Here is a 27,003-nt window from a genome sequence, read left to right as displayed (position 1 = left end):
CCAAAAACTGAGAAATCTCTACTCTACAGCAACACTTGGATTTTCAGGTTGATACAAGTAACCCAAGGGTTCGCAACTCCAGTCCTCAAGACCCCCCAACCCCCCACAGGTCAGGGTTTCAGCATTTCCCTGCTTCAGTACAGGTGGGGCAATTATCGACTGAGCCACTGATTGTGCTGAAGCAGGGATACCCTGCTCAAATATCTCATTGGTTGAGTAACCGTCTGTTCAATTATGTACTTTGCAACAACAAGTTACCGTTTATGTGAAAACCGTTCCAGTTTCTTGATGCTTGAGGACTATTAATGAACTATATAAAAGTTCCTGGCGCCCTCGTTTCAAATGCTCACTGCACCAGCCTGCACGGGTACCAGCCCCTGAGAAAGAAGGGAACAAGAGTCGCTGTGCATCATATACACCACCATACCCTCTTCTGTTAGCCGAGGGAAGAGGTACAGTAGAGGCAACGTTTATTCTAACATTTGCTGTAAACTAGCCGGGTTACATTCTGGGTATGTGCTGGGTATGTGCTGGGTATGTTCTGGGCTAGTTTGAGGCACGTTTAAGGCATTTCTGCATTGACTAACGACCCATAGGATTAACACAGCAGGGATCCCTGGCAGTCCAATTCAGTTTGAATGGGACTGCGAGGGACCCCCGCTGTTAATCTGATAGGCCATTAATCAATGCAGAAATGCTGGGGCTAGTTTAAGGAAAATTTAAGGCATGTATTCAGAATGTACCTGGGTGTTTCCTGGGTTTTTTGGGGAATTGCCACTGGTTTTTGTTCGAATAAGAGTTGCCTCTACTGTATTTACAGACCCTTCAGAATATGAATGGGGTATAAACTAATAGTTGCCCAAATCTAAATCCTTTGTAGAGATTTATGAAATGTTCGCTGAAGTTCACGAACCGTGTGAAGTTTTCCCTTTTTTTCCGCAAAACATTAAATATAATTTATGAAAGCTTGCAAACCACAAATCACCAAGCATTTAAAGTCGATGCACGGGTCACATGATCCTTTATCTTTTGCCAATTTCACAAACTTTTGGTGAAAATTGTCAACATTTTGGTAAATTCAGAGCCCTGTGACCTTTGACAAAAATGTTGTAAAAGCTCAAAATGTAAAAAAAATGTGCAAAAAAATAATAATGAATGAAGCACGTTAAAAAAAATACATGCACGTCCCTAATGAATTTGTTAATCTTTACATATTTCCTACCTAGGTAATAAATAAACTAAATAATAGGTGGAATAGAACAAAAGGATTCTAGTGTACCATTACTAACACACATTATAACCTTAGAACAAAGTGTGGGGCGCGTGATTTGCTGTGGGGGACGCAGGGTTTACAGAGGCTCAGCGCGCTTCCCAAAGGCATTTACATTAATGCCGGGGGAGCTGCAAGGCCTCTGTAAACTTCTCCTTACTTTGGTTCAGACGCTCCTGGTGACGTCAGAACCAAGGTAAGCGGGGGGTGGGGGGGGTCGTGAGGAAACGGGGACAGACGGCAGGGGGGCACAGGGAAAAAAGATTGCTCTCCCCTGCCTTAGAAGATATTACTTTTGAGCACATTCACATGTCTCAGACAGGCCTGCCACCCTGCTTTCCTCATTGTCTCTTAGCATACACTGCTTCCACTGCAGCCAGGGATTTTGGGAAATTATATGCAATTGAGCACACCGTGTCCCTTTAGAAAAATGATCTAGTACAGTGAGGGGGGATTTCATTTTAAAAATGGAAAAAAGATTGACTTGGTAAGGAAATAGACAGCCGGGGAGTTTTTATGGCAAAATTGATAATATTTTACATACTATACAACCTGTGGAAGAAATAGGGATTTCCCGTGGCTATGTAATAAAAAGCAAGGCTGATTTACTCATAATATGTTCTTTAATTGAGTTATAGAGAGGGGTTATCGTTGCCAGTCCTTTTTGAAGTGGTCACATTTTTTACATGGCTGCAGCATTTCATTGTACAAAGAACCAACACAATTTATTTAACCTCATCATCTTTAAAGGTCTCTCCGCATCAGTTTTGAACATGTTCGGCTTTTCGGATTTTTCACGGGCTGTTGTTTGCCTCTGTGGATAAAAGGCAAGACTAAAAAAAAGCAGGCTCAAAGGAAATGGATTCTAATGATGAAAGCAGATTTTTACAGACCTCTCCCGAACAAATTGCTGAGTCCAGTAAAATGTTTTGCCCAGACCTGCATGCGTGCTTCAAAAGCCGACCCAGAATTTGTAACGCTGCGTCTATAGGTTTTTTGGACTTAGATTATGTGTCTGGAAGGATTAAACTCTTCCATAATGTAATGTATAGCGTACAAGTGTACTGCAAATACAGGGTGCAAAGCATGCATTTAACAGACCACAAATTAACTGAGAGTCAAAGAAGACATACATTTTAGATGGGTCTGGACAAATATTTAACATCAGTCTATTTGCTTATTAGTCAAGATAAATTTTAACTGCCACTACAATATAGCTATTCATAGTTCAGTTGCCACGAAAACAGAAAATTGCTATGTAACTTATTAGAGTAAATGTCACATAGTGATAGAACGGGCCGATGGGATTTTACAGTGAAAATATTTATCTAACACATTTTTCTACCTTTCATCTATTTTCCCAAGCAGAGGCCCCAGCTCCCGCAGCTGGACATGGAAATTGGGCTCGAACCCTGGCCGCCACCGGGCAGAACTTAAAGCACCAGCCAGCTACCCCACACCGCCACGCGCGTGCTTTGTGGGGGGGGGGGGGGGTTAGCGGGATGCTAGTTATGCCACTGGGCGGAGCTATATTTACCGTTCTATCTCCCTGTAGTGACATCACTGGTCACAAGACATACAAAGGAGTGGCTATCCCTTGCTGCATAGTCATCCCGCATCACATGAGTGATCCCACAAGTTAACCCATTAAGTTAACCCCTTATACTAAATAGTAGTCCCCAATATATATATTGGGAATGGGACTGGGCATTGTCAAGTAATTGTCAATGACCCTTACAACCAGTGCAATAGTGCCCATATGTCCTCTCCTAGTCACTTATATCCGTTGAATTATGGGCATGTGTAGAACAGATTTGTTTTATAGCCCTGTCATATCAGCAATAGTATTCCTAGCATTCTGGGTGAATATTGCAGCTGGTGGGCTAACACGGGGAGAGGTTAATGTGCACAGACGTATTTACACTTTACTAGATTCATTACAACAGTTATTACTACGAGTTATTTCAGAAGCCGGCCTCCTTCATCAAATATGAATGGTTGTCGCGCTACGTCTCATCTCATGATCATATCATCACCGTTTCCTTATCTCTCGTCTCATTTCCTCATTAATTTTTAATGTGTGAGATTTTGTTATTATCTTTTATGCTAATTGGCCCTAAAAACTGGAACATTTTGCAGTCTGACCGTTTTCATTGGATTATTTTAGCATGTTCTTTACATGTAGATATGGCAGCGTAGCTGTGTAATTTGGTGGGCAGACATTTCAGTAGCCACAAGTAATAAGGATTTGGAAAGAGTAGCATTTAAGGAACACAATATGGGACAGGCATTTATTTGAGATAATTGGGTAACCATTTATGTTCTATTTACACTTTAGATCAGCGGTGTGCAAAGGGCGCGTCCCCCAAGGGGGGGGGGGCGTGAGACTGACTGCGGAGGGGTGCGGGGTTTACAGAGGCACCGCGCCCATCCCGAAGGCACTTAAATGAAGTGCCGGGGGAGCTGCAGGGCCTCTATAAACCAGACTTACCTTGGCTCCGGCGGCTTCTTAGACGCGTCGCCATGGCAACAGTCATGTGACGTCACGTTGCTATGGCAACGTAACGTCATGCCGCCCGAGCCAACGCCGGAGTAGAGGTAAGCGGGGGTGGTGGGGAGGAGGTGCGGAGAGAGGGGAACCGCCGGCAGGGGGGCGCAGGGAAAAAGTTTGCGCCCCCCTGCTTTAGATAATTGATTTAATAGAACATACACACTTACTAAAAATAATGTCATTCATTTTTTCTCCTCTTGTATTAATTTGCCTTTTCGCTCGTATCCACTTCCAACTATTATATTACAAATATAATGTCAGACATTGTACTGTATTATGTGTTACTGTTATATTTTGTGCTGTGGTAGGTTCTCTTTGTTACTGTAATCCCATCGTCACCGAATCTCTGTCTTTTTTTTTTAATGTCGTAAGGTGATATGATACAGATATCAGATAAATGCAGAATAGTGGCTCCTATTCAATATGCCATCTTCATTTTATGGAGCTGAAAGGTTCCTGAGTGAGGAGAAGATGGCTTTGCAGCAAATTTAATAAAAGACAGCGTTTCTACATTTCCAAACTTTTTATATATTCATGGTCCACCCACAATGTTCTCATAAAGGAGCAATTCATACGCTTTTTGAAAAATGATTATTATTTAACATCGGTTTGAAGCAAGGTGTCACCAGGAGCTGAACCCCACTAATTTCAGCTCCGGGGACCCCGTGCTTCCCTTGAGGGAGTGCCAGTATCTCGGCAAAGTTTAAAGCTCCAACGTGGGCCAATAGGAAGCTGAACCTGCTGATGTCACGGCTTCCTATTGGCCGCCGAAGGCAGGAGCATTGAAAAGCCGCCATTATGTGAACCCTGCTCCCCAGCCGGAGTGGCAACCGGCACCTCCTACGGAGGTAAGTATCTGAAGAAGGAGGGGGTCTCCGGAGCTGAAATTAACAGGGTTCGGCTCCGGAGACCCCCTGTTTTAAACCTATGTTTAAAAAAAAATTATGCTGTGGCAGATAAGGGCTCAAAAATATACTTCTTTGTTTCATTTCATTCATTCATTTCAGTCTTTCAGCAATAAATAGTAGCAGCAAGTCATTAATTTTGCATGCGTGAATACCACTGAATCAAATGTCATCGGTGGACAGCCTATACAATCTATCCATGAAGGTATTCTAGTTCGGAAAGCGAATGAGCCAGGCAGATTACAGTATGTGTGACTTCTGTGTGTCTCACCCCGGAGAGCCAGGAAAGGAAGCGGGAGCCAATCACAGATTTTGTAACGTTGACCAACCAGGAACAATTTGACAACAAAAAAAGCATAAACTCCAAGTCCTGAGAACAAACGGGAGATTAAACAGGCAGGGAAAGGTTGTGTTAAATATCTTCTTTCTCCGTGATCACTACTAAGTAAAGTAACTTTTCAATACCAGCAAGTAAGTGACCGTCAATATACCGATGATTTTAATTCGCAGATTCGCATTAATTCACATTTATGTTCGTTTGTTTTTGTTTTTTTTGTTTTTATAACAATCAAATCCTGTATTAACTGACCAATAAAAATAAAAATGTTAAGGTGGAAATAGATATTTTTCCAGTGTAAAATGAAAAGCATATTTTGACGGAAGGAGAGCAAATCCAGTTTTGCCTCATTATTTCAGTGTCACTTTGCCGATCCAAATTGAGCTCTAGAAAAAGTAAGCGGCCTGCCCTGTGTACCAAGCATCGCAGATAGCTTCTTAATTCCGCACGTAAATCTCATTATAAAATGTGCTTATGTCAGGGGTGGGCAACTCCAGTCCTCAAGGGCCACCATTAGGCCATTTTGAGGATATCCCTGCTTCAGCACAGGTGACTCAATCAGTGGCTCAGTCAAAGACTGAGGCACTGATTGAGCCACCTGTGCTGAAGCAGGGATATCCTCAAAACATAACCTATTGGTGGACTTTGAGGACTGGAATTGCCCACCCCTGGCCTATGTACTGTATTAACCCGATATTTCTCAATCTGCGCCATCAGCATCAAAAACGTGTTTTTTTCTTGTGTGCACAGAGATGGACTGCTCTGGCTGCACACATGCTAATGGTATGTACCAAAAGAAATAATGTCAGTGTGCCAAAAAACGGAGAATGTGTGTCAAAATCGTCAGCAAAGTTCAAGTTTGTGTAAACACTAAAAAGACCATTTATATTGTTATATTTATGTTGCTATGTATCAACCCAAAACTTATTTTGATGCTGCATGTTTTGTATGTAGGTTAACAAAATGTATTATTTTCACGGAATGGCTATTATAAATAATATTACACTAATAGTTTACATTTACTGAAACCAGTTATAAATACCAAAATGCACATAATTCTGTTTCTATGGAAATTGTATCAAGCAGGAATTGAACATGACGCAATGAGTACAATATCCTGTAAAAATATAGGATAAAGTATTTGTCGTCTAAATTTAGCGTAGGTTGAATTTGATGGACATATGTCTTTTTTCAACCTCATCTACTATGTAACTATGTAACCAGTGTCAGATTTCCTGTTAGGCCCGGGCGGCAAAATTTTGGGGCGGCAAAAATGTCCGCCCCATATCTGTTCCAATCCACAGCTGCATGAGAAAGTGTTCAGGAACATTTCATTGCTGTTATTTAAGACGTTTTCAATGAATTTAGAGTTGAGTGTCTTTAACGGAGGTCCTTTGTAGATGTAGTGGTCACAGAGCAAAAGCTCCCATGAAATGCACTACAGTATTTCTATTGAATTAGAGTTGCTCCCTGATTTCACAGTTAAATGTTTTAAAAGAATACTCAACATTACTGTCAGTTTGGCTGTGTTATTAACGTCATGGTGAAGGTACAGAGTCCAAACCTCATAGAGCAGGACAGCTGTAAAGTGAGGGTCACTAATCTAAATTAACGCACCCAAGGCCATCATTCTCGTCAGTGTATTAATTCTTAATTAAGACCAATTAGTGTATGGGAATGTAGACATGACTGGTGACCATGCATGATAAGGAGCAGTGTAACAAGCTCTGGCGAGAGATGACTCTGAGAGAAAAGAGAGAGGGTTTTGCACAGCTGTGTCACTTAAATACAAGATGTTCCAAAGGTAAAGATGGAATAGATCAGGAAACTCTACATAAGCTGGAAAGTTGTTCGTCCATTTACAGTGATGACAACTTAAGTTTCTCTGCATCCAGTAACAAAACTGCTAAACATAATTGTACATCTTTATATTGCTGTTTGTGTCTATTTAACTATTGACACACAAAAAAACACTATGCAAAAATATAACAGTAACCTGATATACATTTTTTTTATAGTGTATTCTGATTTAGTATTATTTTTATTTCTCTGCCATAATGTTTAGTGTTTAGGTGATGTAACTAATATCCAGATACACACAGTGGTTTATGTGAAGCCAGAGAAGGGCTTAGGTATTGACATCTGACATCCTATATGTGTGTTTTAAAAAAAAAAAAAAATCAGTTTTGTACTATGAGAAAATACTTGTAGCATGATTTTTTTTAAACATCTCTGAATTACATTTTTAATGTAATATGTAACAAGCATGTTTTGTTTCTATAGCAACCATTTACCAAGTCACATCCCCTTCCTCTTCTGAAACAAGCTCAGATACACCCCTTTTTGAGCCCTGCCCTCTCTCTAGCAGTGCACCAATTGCATCTAGTGGCTGTCTGGTCACATGATCTTCCCCACAGAACTTGGCATTTTTGGTATTCTGCTGCCCTGACAGCTATTTAGTGAACCCCCGAGCCAAATCTTCATCGATCTGCAACTTAGCTAATTACTTAACATTGTGTGGATTGTATTGATGCACATATTAAACGGGGGGGGGGGGGGGGAGGAATGTTTAACAAAAAACAAACGGCAGCTTTGGACAGTTGCTTTAAGAAAGGTTATCTCCCCTGGAGAATAATCAAGAGATACGATCTGTGCCACCTTCCAAGTTTTTAGGTGTATGAAGATTTTGCCACAAGGAACAATAGTAATGAAAAAAATAAACTTTTGTTTATGGCTTTAACTAATGTAACTGCTGTATATGTGATGTGCAGATTAACCTGTGACATTTGCTTATATGCATTTGAAGTTAGACGTGTTAGAATAAATGTACCCATTCTGACCATGCAGCTTGTTCTTCTGGAATCAGCGTGGGTAACATTTTCCCATTGGGCATAAGTACAGAAGGTTAAGTGGTTGATACATTCACTTACTGTATTTATTTCAACCAGTCTGCAAATCTGCTGGTTTAATTACAGTAATGAGTGCTGGCATATCTTTTTCTCATCTCTGCCAAGACTAATTTTAGGCATTTTGGCTACATATCACGCAGATTCAGATGGTTTCTGGAGAATATATGGGTTTTTGGCCAAAACATGGATTGTGAGTGTAATCTTACATTAGGCAAATCTATATCCCTCTCAGACAGGGGTTGGGCAACTCCAGTCCTCAAGGGCCACTAACAGGTCAGGTTTTCCGGATATCCCTGCTTCAGCACAGGTGACTTAATCAGTGGCCCAGTCTTTGACTGAGCCACCTGTGCTGAAGCAGGGATATCTGGAAAACACCTGACCTGTTGGTGCCCCCTGAGCAATGGGGTTGCCCATCCCTGCTCTGAGACATAACCATGATGCTACTTACCCCTTCTGTGCACAACATCATTCATATATAAAAATACAAATATCACTAAACTGAGTTAAAGCAGCACTTCCCTTATTAAAAAAAAAAAATTACCCCCTCCTTTTTTAACCAATATCCACTGTCACACGGTCCAATAGGAAGCCATGTTTACTAAGTAGTACTAAGCATTAAGGCACCTTAAGTCCCTTTTATTTGAATTGGACGTAAGTTTACTCCTTACGACTTTCATTGCTTAATCATAAGACTAATCTTAAGACTAAAGGTAATGTGAAAATCAACGGAGTCACTTCTTTGTGTCAAGACGACGTGTTCAAATTCCTACAGATTCCGTCTATTAAATGTATTAAGTTGCTGCTGGTGTTGTCCCATGCAATATTGCTGCTCACATAACACATAGAATTAAAGTAACAGTCCGAGCTGCCGTTTCCCCCCCCCCCCCCCCCCCACTCTTTAATTCTTTAATACGTGCATCAATACAATCCAAACAATGATCGGTAATTAGCTAAGTTGCCAATCGATCCGTTCTCCTGTGATCGATCGTGAAGTTTCGGCTCGGGGGTTCACTAAATGGCTGCAGCAGAGGAGTATTGACTCAGTGTATGTGACTTTGTAAATGGTTGCACAAAAGGCATGCTACATTATAATACATTAAAATATAATTCAGCGTTGTTTAAAAAAAAATGCTACAAGTATTTTCTCATAGTACAGAACTGATTTATTTAAAAAACAAAAAACACATGTAGGATATTGCTTGGTCTGCAGCTTTAAGACATGAAACCTGTAACTGCACAGAGAACAAGTATCAATCCAATATCTTGTATTCGTGTGAAACCACCGAACCAGTTATGCAGTACAGCTGAAAAATGCTTCTACTGTTGCTTGAGGAAATTCAGTAGTGTATTCCAGATACATGGAAATATGGAAAGGCTGGGGACCTGTTTAACATCTAAAAATGTATTTTTTTCCCCCATGCTTTTTACCTTTAAAAATCTTACAAAGCCTTTGTAGAAGCTGCGTTTTTGCTGTAACTTGGAAGTCTGCCTTTTTAGACACGTACAGGCATACCCCGCATTAACGTACGCAATGGGACCGGAGAATGTATGTAAAGCGAAAATGTACTTAAAGTGAAGCACTGCCTTTTTCCCACTTATCGATGCTTGTACTGTACTGCAATCGTCATATACGTGCATAACTGATGTAAATAACGCATTTGTAACAGGCTCTATAGTCTCCCCGCTTGCGCACAGCTTCGGTACCGGTAGGGAGCCAGTATTGTTGTTCAGGACTTGCTGACAGGCGCATGTGTGAGCTGCTGTTTGTCTATTGGGCGATATGTACTTACTCGCGAGTGTACTTAAAGTGAGTGTCCTTAAACCGGGGTATGCCTTTACATATTTAATATTTACTCAGACTGCTTTTTGAAGTGATCATGTCTATATATATTAATCATCACAGTGATTTGTCTTAACCTGTTTTGAGGGGACCTCCGGAGTCCATCGAATAAAAGGCAGAAGGATTTATTTTTTCAGGATATTGAGAAGTACAATTTCTAGGTATATTATTGGAATTTTGATGTAAAATGGGTAAACAAAACTGAAGAGAACAATTTAATACCCTAAAATACAAATTACTGTAGTTACTTAGTGTACTTGACTATAATTGACTTAAAATTATTTATTTTCCAACTAATGACTGCCGGTAGCACCATCAACAGGGGAAACAAAATGGAGGTTTAAATTTATCGTGACACGTTGGCCAATAGGAACTGCAGCGTCATCTGTCGCAGCTTCCTATTGCTTCATATGACACGGGCGATTTAAACTCCTCGGAAGTACCAAACTGCTGCAGTCATACTCACTGACACATGCACACATACATGAATATTGCTATGTGACGATGGTGGTTTCTATCGAATTATGAAGTATATTGTGACTGAATCCAAATGATCAAATATTCCATGCTGACTAGTTGTTTGAGTATAAAATTGCTTGTAAGTGAGGATTGTGCTGTGTGTGAGGTGTGATCTGTATTACTGTTTAATTGCATCTTGTTAAAGATACAGTTATCTCAGTTGCGTTATCTTGGATTGTGCTAGGACATCTGATGTTTACAGACACAGGTTTCATTGTGTTGGATTGACTACACTGTAATGATATAGATGTAGCAATCTCTGTTACCTACTGATAACGCAGAATGTCACAAAGTTTTCACAGGATTCAATGGCAGTGATAACACCTCATACCCCACCCACCATGATAATAACCCTGGCCACATCTGTATTTACAATAGTTATGGCCTGAGAATCAGTGAATATCACCAAACAACACATAATCCCACTTGTCCTACACCTACAGTATGTGTCACTTCTACCATGAGATTTGGATTCCCAAGTCTATTGAATGAAATGAACTCCATGACCAGACAATGTAGACCAATTTCTTTGTGGTGTGGGCTAAACTGGCAGTGGATCAATAGATCTGTGGATATAGGAATTGTATTTGATGTACCTAACCAGCTAATCCTACTCACTCAATATGCATTATTCAACAAGGTTTAGTGTGAATGTGAAAAAAAAAACCATTTCTGAATCTTTTAAAACCTAAAATATCGCCATCAGCAATTTATGGGTCCCCTTAGTATATGGCAGGGGAGCACACGCAGAATACTAATAGGAAAGGTTAATAGGAGGGAGACAGTAGCATGACCAAGAAAGTGCATTGGAACAGATGCTTCACGCCTATAAAAATAATTAAGATGGTTGTGGTAGTAATAACACCCGGTGACAGGGGGTTGGGGGGAGGAGGGGGCTGTACGGTCTGTATGTCTCCACAATGGAGAGGGTTGATCTAATATCTTTAATAAAAATAATGGTCATATAAACTGCAAGGGAAGGCGCCGGCAACTTTAATCATTTTGAGTGCTGATATGTTTTATTGGGTTTGTTTCTTTGAGGAGACCATGCTCTCAGTCAGGGGTTTCCAAACTTTTAAGTATTATGCAGCAATCCATTTAAAACCTCAGTGCAAGGCTGTTTTTATTGATAACGTCTGATGCTTGGAGATATCAGCATTCAAAATATTTGGTGTCTGGGAGGTTACAATGGTGATCTCCCCAGAGTTCATCGCAGTCTAAGGGTTGCCGTGGCAACCTCGGAAGCGAGAGATGGATGAAATCATGGTTTGTTTTTACACTAGAATGTGCAAAAAAAAATATTGCTGGGCGTATATATTTTTTTAATTAAGAAGCTTTTTACATTGTATAAAACGTATCATTACAGTATAACATTTATTAATATTCTTGATTTAATTAAAAGTCATGGCAAAACATTATGGTATCTTAAATTGTAAAGTATCTGCCGGTACCACATTTTTCTTGCGGAACCCCAGGGTAAAAACCACTGCTCTGTATTGTTTTATATAAAAGCATATACCCTTCTTTTTTTAGGGTGGAGGGCAGGGATGGCCAACTTCCATCCTCAAAGGCCATCAACAGGTCAGGTTAAGAGGATATCCCTGATTCAGCACAGGTGTGTGTCTCTGTCATTATGACTGAGCCACCTGTGCTGAAGTAGGATATCCTGAAAACGAGTTGACCACCCTTGGTGTAGAGGGCGACCATGAGCTTAAGGTATGCGTGCTGTCCATAGCTTTTTACTTTGTTCCTCTGAAAGACAGACAGCCCACATACCGTACAGGTATCTGAGCTGTTTTCAATACAGTTACTATGCATACAAATACTGTACATGTTGCTACCTTTTCAAACAAATAGGAGGTCCATGCCTACTATAAATTATTTACCCCAAGACAGCGCAGCATTAAAAGCAGGTACTCTCACGTATGTAGTACGGATCCAATATACAAATGTTATGAATTAGTCAAAGGGTGGATGAAAGAGATAAAACAAAGGTTCTGATAGAGAAGTGATCTGTATTGACTATCTCCATGGCATCAGACTGTGTTTTGCATGTAGACAAGATCATGTTCCATCCCATTTGTCCTCTAAACAACCTCTGTGGCCCAGAATGCACCGAACATGGCGAGCAAACAGTGGAAGAAGAAATGATTAATATTCACTTCCAGTTTATTTCAACGTAACATTTTAAAAGTTGTAGCTATGGGAGGTTGACAGCTCAATCTTAATTAAGATTCATTACACCGAGCGAGTCTCTCTAAATGGAGGTCAGGAAGGCTTGTTTTGGAGTCTGCGACTGCCCTGCTTTCTTCTGGCTTTCAATCAAGCTGTAGATGAAGGAGTGTACATTTCCAAATTGATTTTTCTTATAAATTGCTCTCATTGCGCAGTAACTGGAGTAGAAAAAAATAGAACCAGACATCGTTTGTGTGCCAATTTTAAAATGCATTCTCTGGGTGATGAATGCGTTTCAATGCTAACTGAATGCTTTTGAATTCTAGCGTTTTTGGAAAGCTCTCAGAGCTAATGCTGTATACTGTATACAGCAGAGGTGGCCAAAGCCAGTCCTCAAGGGCCACCAACAGGTCAGGTTTTAAAGGATATCCCTGATTACGAGGGGCTCAATCAGTGGCTCAGTCAGAGTGAATGAGCCACTCTGATTGGGACACCTGTGCTGAAGCAGGGATATCCCTAATACCTGGCCTGTTGGTGGCTCTTGAGGACCGGAGTTCTCCACCTCTGCTGTATACAATTAGTATATTTTGTCTCCAAATGTAAAAATACATCCTAAGTATTAATAAAGCTGAACAAACTGCTAGGAAAAGCTATCTTACAGTATGTGCTTGTTAAATTACAAGAGAAAATACAGTATAATTACACGTCAAAAATGTATATTTTCATGGTTTCGGTTTTCAATGGTTTATTTTTATTTACTGGTTAAAAGAATCTCCGGAATTAAGAAAATATAAAAAATGACCACAGTATGAAAGCAGCAAGTTCTGGTCACTTTTAAAAAAACGTGTTTTTTTTTAACCAGAGATGGCCTCCAAGAACACCCTGAGATTTTTTTTGTAGGTTTTTTTGTGACAGTTTTGACAACAAAAAAATGACAAATAACAATCTAATAGAGAATCTCACAGCCACCCCCAGTCTAAGTTCTTTCAAAACTAAAGTTGTCTCTCATTTAAATCTGGTCTGGAACTGTTGCATACGCCTATAATATGTATTATCTTTAGCTGTTCATGCAATGTCTTGTATATAATGTATAGTCCTGTTCACTTAATGTAACTATGTATTTGTAACCATGTACTGTAGTTGTCGTTATAACTCTGTGCCCAGGGCATACCTGAAAACGAGAGGTAACTCTCAATGTATCACTTCCTGGTAACACATTTTATAAATAAATAAATATGGATGAGGGGTCACCAACAGAAAGCCGAGATGTCATCTCCTGATTATGTCACGGCTTGATTATTAGCCGCTGGCTAATGGCCAAGCCCTGACAGCCTGGCCATTTGTATTTTGCCAGCCTGATTGGTGGACAGCCAGCTTTGCCAGTCCTGAAGTGGGGGTTCCCCAAACGTGGAGGGACCATGGATCACCGGTGGAACTGCTTCTGTAAGACTGCTGTGTATATGTGTGTGTACACGTTCTCTCTCTGTCTCTCTGTCCCTCTGTCCCTCTGTCCCTCTGTCCCTCTGTCCCTCTGTCCCTCTGTCCCTCTGTCCCTCTGTCCCTCTGTCCCTCTGTCCCTCTTCTTGATTGAATGTGTGTGTATATATGTATATATATATATATATATATAATTGGAGCTCAATATATATATTATATATATTATGTAGTTCAGTAAATATGAATCACACTTTAACATCAGAGAGTGTTAGTTTTTTTTCACATTTTAAAGAATATTGTGCAACTCAAAATATGGAATAAGCAAAGGCTATAAATATTCATTGAAAAAATGAAGTGGTATGATTTCCTTGTTGTGGCTCAGAGGAAAAATATATTTTGCTAGCATAAGAAATTCTTCTTTACAACAGCAATTTCTATCAATATTGCTCAAGAGCAATCAGAGATAAAGAGAACTTTGATGCTTTCTTCATGCCTGGGAAATCTGATTACAATGTTCACACACACGTGAATGTTTCATTTAAAACTACTTTTGCTTGGGCTGAGAAAAGAAAATCTGGGAATGATGTAGTAGCAACTTTATGCCTCTGAGTATATAGGAATTATGCTACTAATCTACATTGCATGAACCGCAAGGGACCAATGTACCAGAGAAAAAGTTATTTCAATGAGTAGGATCACAGTAAATGTAACACACTTTGTTCCCCGGCATTTTCGACTCTAGCATTTTATGAGTTCCTCTTCTTGGCTGCCAGTTGAAGGAGAGGCTACTTGGTTCCATACTGTATTTAGGTGAGCAGTACTGTTTCATAAGACGCCTTCTGGGGCTGGAAGACACCTTATGGCCCATTCAAGTGAATGGTGGGTCATAGGTTGTCTTCCATCTCCATAAGGCATCCTGTGGCATAGCACCACTAATATGGACCTTGATATCTAATTAAATGGCAACTTGAGAGCAGAGCTTAGAGTACAAACAATAGCAATTTGTAAAGTTGCAGGAGATTTCTGATACTGGAAAATGGACCTATTTTACACATATAGCACATCTAACTAAGGTAGCTTTTTTGACAGCCCCATCAAGATAGTCAACAACATAACTTACATAACCATTTGTGTAAACAGGTTGAAACATGCCCTGTTGTAGGTGTTGTAGGGTGTATCACTCATAGCTCTTAGCTGATGATGACACTGAATGCCACATTGACAACATCATTAAAGCAGCAATTCTGCTTACCTGTTTTTTTTTGACTATTGGTTCCTTTAAATAACAATCTTAGCTGACGCGCGCTTTATGCTCTCCACCATGTTCCCGATATACTTTCCGGTTTAGTTGCCTGTGTTTTCTTTCCTTTTAGGGAATTCAAAATTGCAGTGTCTTCCTCCTGGATGACTGTTTAAATGTCTAGGAATTAACACCAACAACTAGAACAGCAAAAATATCTCCAATTATCAGCTGGTCACCAGAGCTAAATGTAGAACGGTTTAAGCTCCACGGTTCAAATTAAGTAAAATAATGAATATTGAAATTTGTTGGGATTGGTGCATGAAGTTGTTACATCATTTAGTTGTGATGTTGCTTATCCTGAGAGTATTATGTACACTATATGTAGATCTTTTAAAGGACCATTGTTGGGGCATATGGACTATTGGAAACTAGTTTGAAACCATCACATTTTGATGTAATGTGAAAGTTATAAATACCACATACCCAATAACTAATACATTATCCATACTGTTGGGTCTGCCTAACCACTGATAACATAGTATTGATTAACCCGATGTAGGTCATTATAATACAATGATAATTTGTGTTGTCAAATCCAGAGGGATACAACTACTACAAGAAAGGTGAATCAAGTTAAAGTATGCTTCAGCATCTTAAGAGAAGTCCTACAAATCACAGAAAGCCACGGATGAATACAAGAAACAGCAGTGCACACGGACTGATGCAAAAACGGGTATTTAATCCAGGGGAGCGCAAACTTTTTGTGCTGCGCCCCCCTGTCTCTCTGCCCCCGGCTCTCGCGCCCCCCTGCCTTCCTTCAGGCGCGTCAGATGACGCTGCGTGTGCGTGTGACGTCAGGTCACATGGTGCCGCGGCGTCTATTGACGCCGCGTTGCCATGGCGACGCAACACAGACGGCTGAATCCCGGTAAGTAAACAGTTGCAGAGGCCTCACGCAATCCCCCGGCATTTAATTTAAATGCCTGGGGGAAGAGCGCGGGGCCTCTGCAACTGCCCGCGCCCCCCCCCAGCACAATCTCCCGCCCCCCCTGGGGGTCGCGCCCCCCACTTTGCGCACCGCTGATTTAATCAACCATAGAAACCAACTTTTTGCCCGTTTTTGCATCAGCCCGTGTGCCCTGATGTTTCTTGTTATTTACCAGATTTGCTGCCAAGTGGCTTTGATAACTCTCTTTATCTGATGGTGCCTCATGTACCCAATCATTAGTAGGGCAGTGGTTTGTGGCAAAAAAAATGTTTTAGTTTGCAAGAGAACAATATTATTAACCACCATTTTATGGAGTGTTGGATCCCCGACCAATGATGTATTTGAATAAGAAAACCTTACATTTCTCCATCCCATTACCTGCACAGATTTTTTTTCTTTTTTAGTTCCACGTGCAACTGGTTCTTTTAATCTGTTCATTCTATAGGTGGAATTAGAATGCAGAGCGAACAAAAGGAAAGAGACACTTGCTACGTGGGGATAGATGTGGGAACAGCAAGTGTTCGTGCGGCTTTGGTAGACCAGTTTGGAACAGTGGTATACCAGGCGGAACAGGCAATCCAAATATGGGAACCTCAGCCTGACCACTATGAGCAATCTTCAGATAACATCTGGACCGCATGTTGTGCAGTGACCAAGGTATTTGTAATGACTCTTTCCACACTGTATGTTGTTTCATAAAGTAAAGAGTTAAAAAGAATGACTCAACCATAAATACAATTTTATAAGCTGGAGAAATATTTATATGTTCAAAGTATGTTTTAATGACTTAATTGCAACCGAGAGTTGTACGCAGCTGGCTGGAGCTATCTTCAGCTCTTGCACCGCCTTGGTTTCCAAGATGCTTGCCGTCTGAGCTGCTGGTACACTGCCTGTTTTTTTAAAGATGGTGCTGGCGGGTCATCCATCAGGATGCCACAACATCATGCATTGGGGCTTACTAATTGCCCGCGCTTTGGTGGCCATTTTGTTTCCCCAGAAAGGGGGAGAAGACCGGTCAGCTACATTATGTATCTGGGGTACGAGGGGTTTCATGAGCTAGAAAAGGAAAAAAAGGTGAGACGAGATTTCTGCTTTCATTAGATATATTTATATTAAGTGTTCAGCTTCACTAAGCTGGGTCAGAAATAAGTACTGTCGTTGCTATAGGCTATTAGTAACAAGTAATAACAGGGCTTAGTGTTGCATTTTTAGCTCCCTAATATTTTAGATGCCTCTGTTATTTAACGAGTGCTCAGACAAACACACCCATTGTGATTTTGTGTTGTAACCTCGATCTACCCTCTGACCCCATTAATGTCCAACTGGATAGTTTTCCCTGAAAAACTAGTGACTGTCTCCTCAACTATAAGAGTGGATTTGGATTTAGCAATCTTTGTGCTCATTTGCATGTCATTTCCCAGAATCCCTGGCTGCAGTGGAAACACTGTATGCTAAGACAGGGGTGAGCAAACTTTTTATGCCGAGCCCCCCTTTTCATCCATGAAATTTCTCGGGCCCCCCCTGCCTGATGTAATCAAAATCACATGACGTCAGTGCATGTGCAGTGCATGACGTCAGTGCGAACCAGCTTTGTAACGCCCCCGCCACGCGTCTACAAAAAAAGTATTTATAGCACAAATTACATAACTTAAAAATAAATATTATAATATTTGTCTAATAGCGTTCCCATTTCTGCTGTATTATTAATCTCTCTCTTCCCGCCACATTAGAACACCTCAGGACCTCTCTAACCTCTTCCAGTCTCTCCCTATATTTCTCACTCCCCCTCCAGTCCCTCTCTATTCCTCCCCTCAGTGTCTCCCCCTCCCCCCACTCTCTTTCCCTCCCCCCAGTGTGTGTCTCTTTCTCCCTCCCCCCATTGTCTCTCACTCTCTCCCCTCTTCCAGTCTCACACTCCTCTTCCAGTCTCTCCAACTCCCTGTATTTCACACTCCCCCTCCAGTCCCTCTCTATCCCTCCCCTCAGTGTCTCCCCCCACTCTCTTTCCCTCCCCCTGTGTGTGTCTCTCTCTTTCTCCCTCCCCCTAGTGTCTCCCTCCCTCCATTGTCTCTCACTCTCCTTCCAGCCATTGCCTCTCCCTCCCCCCAGTGTCTCTCTTGCACTCTCCAACCAGCTATTGTTTCTCCCTCCACCCGGTGTCTCTCTCACACTCTCCCTCCAGCCATTGTGTGTCTCTCTCCCTCCTGCCAGTGTCTCCCTCCCTCCCACCAATGTCTCTCTCATCCCCATGTAGCTCTTTCACCCCCCCTCCCCATGTCACACTCACTCTCACCCCCCTCCCCATCTCACACTCTCACCCCCCTCATGTCACTCACACCCTCCCCATGCCTCAGTCTCACACTCACTCCCCCATGTCCCAGTCTCACACTCACTCCCCCATGTCCCAGTCTCACTCTCCCACCCCCCCATGTCCCAGTCTCACTCCCCCCCCCATGTCCCAATCTCACTCCCCCCATGTCCCAGTCTCACTCCCCCCCCCCCCATGTCCCAGTCTCACTCCCCCCACATGTCCCAGTCCCCCCCCCCCATGTCCCAGTCTCACTCCCGCCCCATGTTCTAGTCTCACTCCCCCCCATGTCCCAGTCTCACTCCCCCCCCATGTCCCAGTCTCACTCCCCCCCATGTCCCAGTCTCACTCCCCCCCCATGTCCCAGTCTCACTCCCCCCCATGTCCCTGTCTCACTCCCCCCCATGTCCCAGTCTCACTCCCCCCCATGTGCCAGTCTCACTCCCCCCCCCATGTGCCAGTCTCACTCCCCCCCCATGTGCCAGTCTCACTCCCCCCCCATGTGCCAGTCTCACTCCCCCCCCCATGTGCCAGTCTCACTCCCCCCCCCCCATGTGCCAGTCTCACTCCCCCCCCCATGTGCCAGTCTCACTCCCCCCCATGTGCCAGTCTCACTCCCCCCCATGTGCCAGTCTCACTCCCCCCCCATGTGCCAGTCTCACTCCCCCCCATGTGCCAGTCTCACTCCCCCCCCATGTGCCAGTCTCACTCCCCCCCATGTGCCAGTCTCACTCCCCCCCATGTCCCAGTCTCACTCCCCCCCATGTGCCAGTCTCACTCCCCCCCCATGTGCCAGTCTCACTCCCCCCCCATGTGCCAGTCTCACCCCCCCCATGTCCCAGTCTCACCCCCCCATGTCCCAGTCTCACTCCCCCCCATGTCCCAGTCTCACTCCCCCCCCATGTCCCAGTCTCACTCCCCCCCATGTCCCAGTCTCACTCCCCCCCCATGTCCCAGTCTCACTCCCCCCCATGTCCCAGTCTCACTCCCCCCCATGTGCCAGTCTCACTCCCCCCCATGTGCCAGTCTCACTCCCCCCCCATGTGCCAGTCTCACTCCCCCCCATGTGCCAGTCTCACTCCCCCCCATGTGCCAGTCTCACTCCCCCCCCCATGTGCCAGTCTCACTCCCCCCCCCCATGTGCCAGTCTCACTCCCCCCCCATGTGCCAGTCTCACTCCCCCCCCCCCATGTGCCAGTCTCACTCCCCCCCCATGTGCCAGTCTCACTCCCCCCCCCATGTGCCAGTCTCACTCCCCCCCCATGTGCCAGTCTCACTCCCCCCCATGTGCCAGTCTCACTCCCCCCCATGTGCCAGTCTCACTCCCCCCCATGTGCCAGTCTCACTCCCCCCCATGTGCCAGTCTCACTCCCCCCCCATGTGCCAGTCTCACTCCCCCCCATGTCCCAGTCTCACTCCCCCCCATGTCCCAGTCTCACTCCCCCCCATGTCCCAGTCTCACTCCCCCCCCCATGTGCCAGTCTCACTCCCCCCCCATGTGCCAGTCTCACTCCCCCCCCCCATGTGCCAGTCTCACTCCCCCCCCATGTGCCAGTCTCACTCCCCCCCATGTGCCAGTCTCACTCCCCCCCCATGTGCCAGTCTCACTCCCCCCCCATGTGCCAGTCTCACTCCCCCCCATGTCCCAGTCTCACTCCCCCCCATGTCCCAGTCTCACTCCCCCCCATGTGCCAGTCTCACTCCCCCCCATGTCCCAGTCTCACTCCCCCCCCCCCATGTGCCAGTCTCACTCCCCCCCCATGTGCCAGTCTCACTCCCCCCCCCCATGTGCCAGTCTCACTCCCCCCCCATGTGCCAGTCTCACTCCCCCCCATGTGCCAGTCTCACTCCCCCCCCATGTGCCAGTCTCACTCCCCCCCCATGTGCCAGTCTCACTCCCCCCCATGTCCCAGTCTCACTCCCCCCCATGTCCCAGTCTCACTCCCCCCCATGTCCCAGTCTCACTCCCCCCCATGTCCCAGTCTCACTCCCCCCCATGTCCCAGTCTCACTCCCCCCCATGTCCCAGTCTCACCCCCCCCATGTCCCAGTCTCACTCCCCCATGTCCCAGTCTCACTCCCCCCATGTGCCAGTCTCACTCCCCCATGTCCCAGTCTCACTCACCCCATGTCCCAGTCTCACTCCCCCCATGTGCCAGTCTCACTCACCCCCTCTCCCCATGTCGCTGATGCAGGAAGCAACGAGATGCTGCTGTGTACTGTAGCACAGCGCAGCGCCACCTAATGGCCAAAAGAAAAATTGCAGCTGCAGACGGCTTTTTTCCCTCTGCTCCTGGCAAAATCGCCGCTGCTTCCTGCGCCCCCCCTAAACAATCTTGCGCCCCCCCAGGGGGGCGCGCCCCCCAGTTTGCGCACCGCTGTGCTAAGAGATGGGGAAAGGCAGGGTTGCAGACCTGTCTGAGGCGTGTGAATGGGCTCGCAAGTGATACTTTTTTCTAACTTGTAATTTCCAACTGCTGAATAAGGCTCAGACAAATCTAAAGGGTCAGTTCCGCCGATGAAACTAAATACATTTTGTGAACAGCATCACAAGGTAATTGGCTTCTTTAATGTAATAATTTATTGGAAATAAGCTTTTCAGCCGCGACCCTGAATCGTACCAACCAGGGCAAGCACGATTTCTTCCATCATTAGTCTGTTCCCTGTCGAGTTTCAATTTACCAGAGTTTAAACTAAGTTTCAGAAATTATTTCTTAGTTAAGGCGCACTGGTGCTTCAAACCAGGGGTGCTGAACTCCAGTTCTCAAGTCGCCCCAACAGGTCAGGTTTAATGAATATCCCAGCTTCAGCACAGGTGGCTCAATCAGTGGCTCAGTCAAAGACTGGGCCACTGATTGAGCCACCTATGCTGAAGCAGGGACAGATTGTGCCACCTGTCTGAAGCTGGGATATCCTGAAAACCTGACCTGTTGGGGGGCTTGAGGACTGGAGTTGAGCCCCCCTGCTTTAAACTACAGTACTTCAACTAGTTTAATTTGGTCATATGAAGTACTGCACCTTTAAAATGTGGATGGAAGCGTTCAATGTATTTGCATTAGCAGTACTCCCTGCAAGAACATTTGGCCTTAACAAAATGGCATAATGCTATTTACAGCTTCATTTATCGTTTGTATAACTTGTCTACTATCTAAGTATTTGGAAATGATTGACCATATTTACTTGATAAAGGAGGAATGTTCAATTAAATACAAAGGCCTCTCTGTTCCTTTAGGAAATCCAACTGTTTAATTATTCATTGGGTCCATCGTAGATGGACAGCTCACTATTCTCCTGTTATTGATTATTCTGTTTAAACATTAATGAGTGCACTTCTGCATTGCTCAAATAAAAAGAAGTGCAAGCATACAATGGGAGTGATTTGAATGTTTACTCTAGTTCACAGGGAACAGCAGTAGTCTTTGGGAGAATATCCAATGCATATGTTGTGTTCTTGCAAAGCTACTTTATTGTGGATCGGTTCTTCTTAATCTATATATCCACGTATCTGCCTGTCTGTCTGTCTGTCTATCTGTCTATTTATCCATCTATCCACCCGTCTCTTCGTTTACCCGTCAATCTCTCCAGCTGTACAGTATGTCTACAGTATCTATCTTGTTCCTCCCCTCCCCCACTTTCTGTCCTCCCTTCTCTGTCTTTTCATTTTAGTTCTACTTAAGTTGTATTTAAGTGTATTGCTTTAAGTATTACTTAAATACCTTATGAGCAAATGTGCTTGTTTTTTCTTTGTGTCGTCTTCCTGTTTGATTATTGAGAAAAGATGACTGCCTTATTGAGGTGCTGGCATTGGGTATATAATGTATGATGTTATGGGAACTCATGTAAACCATAAGTGACAAAGAGGTGGTTACTCCCCATCCTGTCAAATGTTTATTGACTCCTCCACATTTAAGAGGGGTTGGCTCAGGTCGCCTCCTTCTCCCACCTAATTTATATTAGACACATTTGTTTCGGGTAACTATGAACAAATGTTCATTATATTATTATCAAGTGAAATTTGAAAGGAAGCAGAATTCCTTAAAATTGTAACGTTGTGTTTTAACCAAACTATGTTCGTGAGATCTCTGTTTTACTCCAGGATATAAATGTCAGAAAGGCTTTAAATGTCATCTGACTCGATTTAATGTTTCAATACAGTACACATGTGAGGACTTATTTTAGACTAAAAAAGTTTGATGTAACAGCTTTTGAAAATATCAAAATAAAGTAGGCCTCAGTTATGTCTATGGCTTTGCATCGATAGATAAATTAAAAAACAAAATACATTTAAAAAAAACACATCACAGAATTTACTTTGAACCATACACTTTTAATGAAAACAGTGAATGTTAAATAAACCTTTGCTATGTCACCAGCAATATGACCAATGTCCTCTTTCAATGGGGCTAATAGGACTTTTGGCCATTAGAAGTACAAAACAATGAATCAAACTGCTTATTGTCAGTAGCGTTAATTACCACATTGTGATGCGACTTAAAATATCGACCCCGGTAAAATGTTACCGCAATGTTGATGACTTAGGTCAGGGGTGCTCAACTCCAGTCCTCAAGGGCCCCCCAACAGGTCAGGTTTTCAGGATATCCCAGCTTCAGCACAGGTGGCTCAATCAGTCCCTGCTTCAGGACAGGTGGCTCAATCAGTGGCTCTGTCAAAGACTGAGCCACTGATTGAGCTACCTGTGCTGAAGCAGGGATATCCTTAAAGCCGGACCTGTTGGGGGGTCTTGAGGACTGGAGTTCAGCACCCCTGACTTAGGTCATAAAATTGCGGTAGAAGCACCCAATATTGTTTTTTTTACCGTAATGTTTTATCAGAGTTTGATCATTTCTAGGCCATGATGACTACAAATCACAGAATGCTTTCACAAGGGAGTAAAAAATAAATTCCCACCTTTATCTTTCCACGCCTCCATGTGCAACTTTCTCTGTAGTTCCCCAACATGCCACGGACAGTGTAAGCTCTTCAAAGCAGGAATGGTGTTCTGTGTACTGATTTCATGTTTGATGCACTTACTGAGGGTTATTCAATAAACTGTGATTGTGCTATAACACGGAAACTCCCATTGATGTGGCCCAACCCGGCACGATCACAGTTTAATGAATAATACCCATTGGGTTTTACCTTCCTGTACTCTATTTTGTGTGTACATGTTTAGTGCAATATAAAAATACATATACTTGGTTTATGAGTATGCAGAGAAATTACATTCTTGTATACATTTAAAGGAGCATTTCATGCTGTTTTGAATTTTTTTCCATATTTTAACACCGGTTTGAAGCAGGGGGTTTACGGAGCTGAACCCCATTATTTTCAGATCTGGGGACACCCTGCTTCCAGAGATACTTGCCTCCGAAGGGGGTGCCGGTATCCGCAATAGCTGAGCTAGCTGGGTTTTAAAGCTTAAACCTCCTGCGTCACGTGGGCCAACAGGAAGGCGAACCTGATGATGTCACAGCTTCCTATTGGCCTGCATGGAGCGACAGCTCAGAACTCAACCATAATGTGATGCCTCGTAGCCGAGCGGAGCAGCTGCCGGCACCCTCTACAGAGGTAAGTACCTCCGGAAGCAGCGGGATCCCCCGAAGTTGAAATGAATGGGTTTCCGCTCCGGAGACCCCCTGCTTCAATCCAATGTAAAAGAAGAAATGAAGAAGAAATAAAATGGCTTGGATTGCCGCTTTAAGATAACTTTTAAAGTATCTATTGCTTGTGTCTCACAGAAAGTTGTGCGTGCTGCAGGTACTAGATGTATTCGAGGACTTGGTTTTGATGCCACATGTTCACTTGTGGTACTAGACAAGCAATTCCGGCCACTGACAGTGAATTCTGAAGGTACTGTACCCTAACTTTGTATGACAAAGTTACGTTAACTTCATGATACATGTGAATCCAGCTGTGTTATATAAAATTGTGCATGTAATTTTTGGGATACCAAGTGCTTTTCAAAGCCACTGTCCATGTGAACTTTTTTGTCTGACACTTGTCTGCCCAGATCTGCATTGTGAAAACGTCTAAACAACAATTATCTTAAGGCTAATTACTGTGTTTTAGATGAGTTCTGAAGTGTTGAAAAGTTCTGAAAAATGGGGTGTTTTAGCAAATTTTGGGGCCAAGTAGAGGTAAAGGGGAAATGTATCGAAAATATCAAATAGATAATGTGTTAATAATTACTACTGTTTAATGAGTACTTTGAAAACAAATGGGCTTGCCACCATCCAGTTTTCTTGCCCCCACCGCAAAGTTAGTTAGAAAAGAGTTATTTACGTTTTTAAATAGTCACACGATTAACAGGATTCAAAAAAATGGGATGAGATTGGGGAAGGTTTAAGGGTTATCTGAGGAATTAGAGACTTTGAGTATTTTGTTTACTTCCGTTTCTTGGTATAATTCTATATATTAAATGCTGAACCTTAAAAAGCACGGGGTCTGAAAATACACATACTCTGGCACTGTTTCGTGCTCCATATCACCTTGATGTTATTACTTTGATTAATTCCACTGATATTTTTATAACCTTCACTCTGAGTTGTTTTCGATTGTATATTAGTTAAACCATAATCCTCTTCTTACCTCTTTAATAGATTGGGCCTTATGTCCCTAGAATGGTTTAATGAACCTTCTGGCTCTATATAGCAAGCTATCGTAATGATGATAATCATTGTATTTCTAATATGAAATTAACTATTCTAGAAATACATTATTTAAAGCAATTATTTTATTAATTGAATAACTATTTAAGCATCAGTTCCCCCTACCCACCCTTTTTTGTATTAGGATTTGAGTTCCTGGAGCTGAAAAGCGCTGTTTTTCAGCTCTCGGGTTCTGAGCTACATATCGCTGAAGGTAGCGTGATCCATTCCTCTCCCGGAAAAACTGATGGTTTAAATGTCTCGTGTTGCGTGTGCAAATGCCATCCATTGCAGCTTCTTTTGACCTGTGTGACACGGGGAATTTAAATATTAAGAAGTACCAGGGTTACTTTTACCGTTATGTATCTCGGAAGTCAGGTGGTCCCCGGAGCTGATATGGACACGTTTCCCAGGATCCCCTGCTTCCCAACCTGGTAAAGAAAAGGGCAGGAGGGTGTGTTGGGTTAACGGGAAGGGGGGGGGGGGGGCGACTGCTGCCTTAAATTACCATATCGGGTTTTTACTCTTTAAAATTCCTAGAACACTGAGGGAATTTATTTTACTGTACTTAAAAAAAATCCACCTGGGTAGAAAGAAGACAAACGTTTTTTTAAGCATTGCTCAGATAAAAAAAAATGAAATATTAAAACAATACGTGCCTGGTGGCAGAACACTGGGATAGTTTGAAATTAATTTCATGTATTCAGTTGTTTTAATGCCTTTATTTGTTGCCCGTATACAGATGAATTACTTATCCTTATTAAGATGAAATGAGAGCACAAATATTTAATGGTAATTAATAATACAAACCATTTGATATATTTATTCTGCGTGTTATTTATCCACAAATTATTTATGAAAATAGCAATGCAGGTCATACGTTATCATCTCCGGAGGTTGCATTGCGAATCACAAAACGTTTCTGCTTTCCTTTAAGGTGACCATGGTAGGAACATTATCATGTGGATGGACCATCGGTCTGGAAGCCAAGTGGATCGGATCAATGGCACAAAGCATAAGGTGTTGAGTTATGTGGGTGGTGTGATGTCTGTTGAAATGCAGCCACCTAAGCTCCTATGGTTAAAGGAAGTAAGTACCTTAACATCTATGTAAAAATTAGCATGAACACATGTTTATTATAACCAGGGTGACCCCAGAGCTGAAAATAACGGGGTTTAGCTTTGAAAGATGCTATGTTCCAATGCTTTAAAAAATGTTTAATGGAAAAACAGTACCGTCCAGATTGCTGCTTTATATACATGAATAATATGTGATTACATTATGTGTTTTTTCCCCCAATGATTATACTCAGTGAAAGCATACTGTATAATAATTGACATTGTTTAGCACGGTTCGTATTAACCACGATCAGCTGACTGTAATCCCCAGGCATTTAACGACTTATATGGAACTTCTTATATATTCTTGTTACTCTTTGCAATAATTAATTAGGAATTGGAATAGAGGAATGTCTTATTGTTTGAGTAGGTTGTTCCCTTCTGAAAACAGGAACAACATGAAAATATATACGAACGCCTCACCATGGAAGATATTCCATGTACTCTGGTTACATCCTCTCTTCTCCATGCTGTTCCAACAAAGTCTCTGATTGCATCTTCCCATCTTACTTTTGGTCATCACCTTGATCTTGTGATATCCCTTGGAATCCAGTCAAGTACCATCTTTGTCCAACAATAGAGAGAGGGAGAGATTATAACCTGTTTGACATTTATGTTCTGATGTATTTTCCAAAGTTTAAGAGTTAATGCGGATATCAGAACAATGATACAGAACTTGCCATGTGAAGAACGTTAGTTAGTTATGCAACGGTGCAAAGGATTATATACTGTAGCAGTTGTTCAATGAAGCGCAAAT

At 42.8% G+C, this 27,003-nt stretch overlaps 1 protein-coding gene across 1 annotated transcript in view; it reads left to right on the top strand.

Annotated features, from left to right (window-relative positions):
• Positions 1-5,064: 5,064 nt before the first annotated feature.
• The window catches only part of FGGY (FGGY carbohydrate kinase domain containing), a 174,883-nt gene continuing 152,944 nt past the window's right edge, over positions 5,065-27,003 (top strand). The window contains exons 1-4 of the mRNA XM_075616008.1: positions 5,065-5,197; positions 16,620-16,831; positions 24,220-24,331; positions 26,066-26,217. Of these exons, the coding sequence (XP_075472123.1) occupies positions 16,631-16,831; positions 24,220-24,331; positions 26,066-26,217 (465 nt within the window). The 5' untranslated portion in view covers positions 5,065-5,197; positions 16,620-16,630. The remainder of the gene's footprint in view (positions 5,198-16,619; positions 16,832-24,219; positions 24,332-26,065; positions 26,218-27,003) is intronic.

Source organism: Ascaphus truei, chromosome 10 (genome assembly GCF_040206685.1).
Source record: "Ascaphus truei isolate aAscTru1 chromosome 10, aAscTru1.hap1, whole genome shotgun sequence".
NCBI classification, from domain to species: domain Eukaryota; kingdom Metazoa; phylum Chordata; class Amphibia; order Anura; family Ascaphidae; genus Ascaphus; species Ascaphus truei.
Note: the sequence above shows the minus strand (reverse complement) of the source record. Positions and strands in the feature narration are given on the sequence as shown.